The 4,917-nt window shown below is 48.7% G+C and overlaps 1 protein-coding gene across 1 annotated transcript in view; it reads right to left on the reverse strand.

The window, feature by feature from the left end:
• Nucleotides 1-4,150: 4,150 nt before the first annotated feature.
• Nucleotides 4,151-4,917, reverse strand: part of CPSF4L (cleavage and polyadenylation specific factor 4 like) — a 10,514-nt gene continuing 9,747 nt past the window's right edge. The window contains 1 exon segment of the mRNA XM_037741076.1: nucleotides 4,151-4,319. Within this exon segment, the coding sequence (XP_037597004.1) occupies nucleotides 4,222-4,319 (98 nt within the window). The 3' untranslated portion in view covers nucleotides 4,151-4,221.

Genomic DNA, 4,917 nt, shown 5'->3' on the forward strand with positions numbered 1-4,917 from the left:
GAAATACTCCCCTGAGCCGATCATTTGCCTATTCTAGAGCCTTACCTGCAAAATGGATAGGAGTGTCCCCGGTTAAGTTTACTGGAGCCTTCTTTGGACTGTAATTTGGAGATAATTATTCCTACTTTGCATACATTTGGTAAGATTAGAAGTCATACATATGTTAATTCCAGCATCGTCTGTGATGGTAGGAACTTAGTGATCGCAGCTGTTTTAAAGCCTGTAGTACCTGCCATCATACTACATGCAAATTCCAAACTTGGGGAGGAGAAACCCTACTGCAGTCCACACACATCGGCCAACATCCGGCTGCTTGCTTTGTGCCCAGTGCCGTGCAAGGTTCTTTACATGCATTTTCTCCTTTTGGTTTCAAACAGGCCTATGACATAGGTGCTATCCTGCTCATTTTCCAAAAAGAAAATGGGCTTGAGGAGGTTGAGTGATTTGCCAACGTAGCTCTGCTGTTCATCACACAACAGTCCCCGTTGGTTTGAACTGGCATTCAACCCCCCAAAACCTGCCTCCTAGGCTGTATTCTTTTAGATGGCCCTGACTGTGGACTCCAGCTCCAGGCTGGCCAGGCACCTGTTTCTTTACCAAGTCGGGGGACCAGTTCTCCTCACACATCACATTGCTCCTCTCCATTTCTCCAAAAGGCTCAGCACAGCCGCCGCCCCCATTTCCCAGTGGATTAAGTTGCCTTGGTGTTTGCCTTTCATGATAGCGTTAAAACAATGTTAAACATGCCATATCACTACCTTACCTCCCCAGGATAAGCCTATTTTTGTACCATCTACTGCTCTATAATACTCTACACATAAGGCACAGAATATATTCTTAGATTTAAGTAAGCCATACAGGGAAGCAGCTGTCATGCTAAAGAAAACCATTTGATTTAATTGCCAGTTGATAGCAGCAGCTGAGGCCATACGCAGAGGAACTGCCACATGCAACCTGAAACTGTCTGTGGGAGCTGAGCAAAGTATAGTGATCGTGGATTTTCCACAGACTCGAGCTTTTGGTTTTATGTACATTTTGCTCTCGTTTGATGGATAACTCGTTCCTGCCAATCTGCCTCCAATCCTGTTGTATTTTTAGTAGCTCATTCACTTACAGGACAAAAAAGAAAGAAACGTACATGCCCCAGGCTACTTGTTCACCTCATGGGAAACAGAATCCCATAGTGTGACCACTGAGCATCTTCACCTGGTCATAGGTTAGTTTTTATTAAGTCCTCCACCAGTTGAGTCTTACTGCACTTACTGGCATAATGGCCTGGTCTTTGACACAAAAACAGAAAACGTGAATGGCATGACTTTGTAAATTCAGATTTCGAGAGAAAACCTGTCTAGGGAACCATAGGCGATGGTTAGCCACCTTTCTGAGGAATTGAGTGGATTCTGCTCATTAGTGAAGCTTAGCTTATTTCAGGCCATCCAAGCCCAGCATCACAACCCCAGAGAGCAAGGTTCGGCTTTCAAAGGCACATAAAAGCAACTGTACAGGAAAGTCAAGGGTTCTGCCTTTCTTACCTTGTCGTCCCGATAAAACTTCTCTTGCAGAATGGAGACTGCAAAGCTCAGGACAGTTTAGAAGTTATGAGAAGGTGGCCGGGCGCGGTGGCTCAAGCCTGTAATCCCAGCACTTTGGGAGGCCGAGACGGGTGGATCACGAGGTCAAGAGATCGAGACCATCCTGGTCAACATGGTGAAACCCCGTCTCTACTTAAAATACAAAAAACATTAGCTGGGCATGGTGGCGTGTGCCTGTAATCCCAGCTACTCAGGAGGTTGAGGCAGGAGAATTGCCTGAACCCAGGAGGCGGAGATTGCGGTGAGCCGAGATCGCGCCATTGCACTCCAGCCTGGGTAGCAAGAGTGAAACTCCGTCTCAAAAAAAAAAAAAAGAAGTTATGAGAAGGTATCACCAAACATGATTTTTCTTTCTTCCTGATAAACCAGAAGATAGCAGAAAAAAGAACCAGGTGCTACATTCTCTCCCTTTAACCATACTTCGCCCTCCTGCCAAAAAAGAATCTTAAGGACGTTATGTACAGGTAAATGAAGAGAAATAGTAGGCAACAAAGCGGGAAATAACTATTCCTTTTAAAGGAACAGTCTTGTCTGGCAGGAGATGCCCACAGGAAGGGGTGGCTGAGACATTGCGTTGTGACGTTTGGCTTACACTATCCTTCCATTCTCTCCTAATCCATTCTCGTCTGCTGCAGTAAAGGAGTCATTCCCCAGCTCCCTGATCACTCTTGCCCTCCCAGCTCTCAGCCAAGCACTAACCCAGCCTTGTGGCACTCCTTCACCCACCCTGTGACACTGGCCCTGCCCTTGACCCCTGATCCCCAGGCAGAAGAAGAGGTACTCTCAGGGACAGGGGCTTGCAAGCTTCCACAGCAGAAACAGGAGGTGCTGAATGCTGGGGCCAGTTGACAAGCTGCAGATAAAGTGAAGTCTCGAGGAAACACCTACTGCAGATATTACCTCTGTGTAGACACTGACTTCACAGAGGGCCGGGGCTCTGGCCAGGCGTTCAGGGAGAAACCAGGGTTCACGATGCCTTTAGTTACAGTTTTAAGTGCCAAAAGCATACCTTTCAATGAAAGTTAGAAATGGGCTTGTCACTTTCCCGCAGTCCCACAGATGGCCTCCCACCTTCTTTCAAAGGCCCCCTCAGAACCATCAGGGACTGCCTTCCTCCCAGACCATCACCCTCCCATCAGCAGCCCCAGAGCTCAGTGGCTGTCCCAGTGTTGGCGCTGTCTGGCCTCCGTCACAGTTAAATGGGTCTCCGACATTCAGTCATCTAGACCAGGAGTAAGCAAGCTTTTTCTATAGAACACCAAACAGAACATATTTTATACTCTGCAGGACGTTGAGTTTCTCTTGCAGCCACTGGACTCTGCCATTGTAAACGCTGGAATAGCCATGGCCCTGTTCCAAGAAAACCCTTTATGAGCACTGGAATTAATTTCACATGACACAAAATATTTGGATTTTCCTTCCACTCTACAAAATCGTTCTTAGCCCCTCACCTGTACAAAGACAGGCAGTGGGTTGGACTTGGCCCACAGACCATAGTTTCCCAACCCCTGACGTAGGCACTCATTAACACTTGGTGTCCATAGGGAGTGTGTCTCTCTGCAGGGACCGGGCACAGTTCTCCATCAGGGCCAGCCCTGATTCCAGAAACCAGCTAGCAGAAGGAAAGCCTCCGGCTGGTCAACAGAGAAATCCTACCCTACCCACAGCAGAGATTCTAGAGGTTGGAGTCTGGGAGGAACAGCCACATATATGTGCCCGACATGCATGATGACATGCCTTTCAAAGGAGAGTGAGTGTTCATTGGGAGCCATGCGGTGCTGCTGGTGAGCTTCCCTGGGGAGCAGAAAGGAGCGGGAATAAAGGCACGGCAGTGTGCCTGTCTGCACTCACCTTCATGTAACTCGGGTTGAATAAAAGATTCATCTTGGGACTAAGGGAAGTGGAGAGAGGGGGATGATTACAGCCCAGCTCCCGCCCTCCCATCTTCTGCTCATTAACATGCTCTGCGCCAGCCTGCTGCAGATCTCATATTTCAAAACTAGGGAAGGCGCCCTCCCCTAGCCAGGGCGCGAGGGAGAATTACGGAGGACTGGGGAGAAATGAGCATTAAGTGTTGCTACTCTTACTGCTAAAACAGTTTGTGAAAAGATCAGCACCCATCCCCAGCATGACTACATATTAAGAGGATGGATTTGGCTGGGTGAGGTGGCTCAGGCCTATAATCCCAACAGTTTGGGAAGCCGAGGTGGGCGGATCACCTAAGGTCGGGAGTTTGATACCAGCCTGACCAATAGGGAGAAAACCTGTCTCTACTAAAAATACAAAATTAGCCGGGCATGGTGGCACATGCCTGTAATCCCAGCTACTCAGGAGGCCTGAGAATCGCTTGAACCCGGGGGGGCGGAGGTTGAGGTGAGCCAATATCGTGCCATTGCACTCCAGCCTGGGTAACAAGAGTGAAACTCCATCTCAAAAAAAATAAAAAAATACAAGGATGGGTTAGAGTTCGAAGATCACCAGGCTCAGGCAGCAGTGCCAGGCAAATACTGCGGGTGGATGCTTGCCAGATGCTTCATTTTCCACCGTGGACCAGCGAAGGTATGGAAGATCTAGAACTAGAAGGCCAGGCCCAGCACTCTGCTGGGAGTTGGTAACTGAGGGATCATACTTACTGAGCAAATTGGCACTTGGGTCCCTTTGGGCAAAAGCCAACTAAATAGTTGAGACACATTATTCTGGGGACATGGCAGTATTTACACAGACCTGCTGGGCAAAGAGAAAGTGACGAGAAGAATCTGCCTCAGCAAGAGGGGAAAGCACACATGAAAAAGCTCCCTGGGAAGAGTGTGGACGATCACAGGGGCTTCACTTCATAAGGGTGCATAAATCTTCCCGTCCTTAAGCACCCACGTCTAGCCATGAGACTGGGATGGGGAAAGGGAAACTTGGAATGTGCCGGAGCAGGTGTCAGCTGGCAAGTCTTGAAACAGAGTGTCACAGACATGCTGTGTCCTGGACGACTTGTGTGGCTATGGACCATACTTTGTTGCCTTTTATTTATCTGAGAAAAAGCTAACCTGGTTGGGTGCGGTGGCTCACATGTGTAATCCCAGCACTTTGGGAGGCCAAGGTGGGTGGATCACTTCAGCCCAGGAGTTTGAGACTAGCCTGGGTGACATGACAAGACCCTGTCTCTGCTAAAAATAACAAAAATCAGGCCGGGCGCGGTGGCTCAAGCCTGTAATCCTAGCACTTTGGGAGGCCGAGGCGGGTGGATCACGAGGTCAAGAGATCGAGACCATCCTGGTCAACAAGGTGAAACCCCGTCTCTACTAAAAAAATACAAAAATTAGCTGGGCATGGT

This window comes from Cebus imitator, unplaced genomic scaffold (assembly GCF_001604975.1).
Source record: "Cebus imitator isolate Cc_AM_T3 unplaced genomic scaffold, Cebus_imitator-1.0 Scaffold93, whole genome shotgun sequence".
Classification (NCBI taxonomy): domain Eukaryota; kingdom Metazoa; phylum Chordata; class Mammalia; order Primates; family Cebidae; genus Cebus; species Cebus imitator.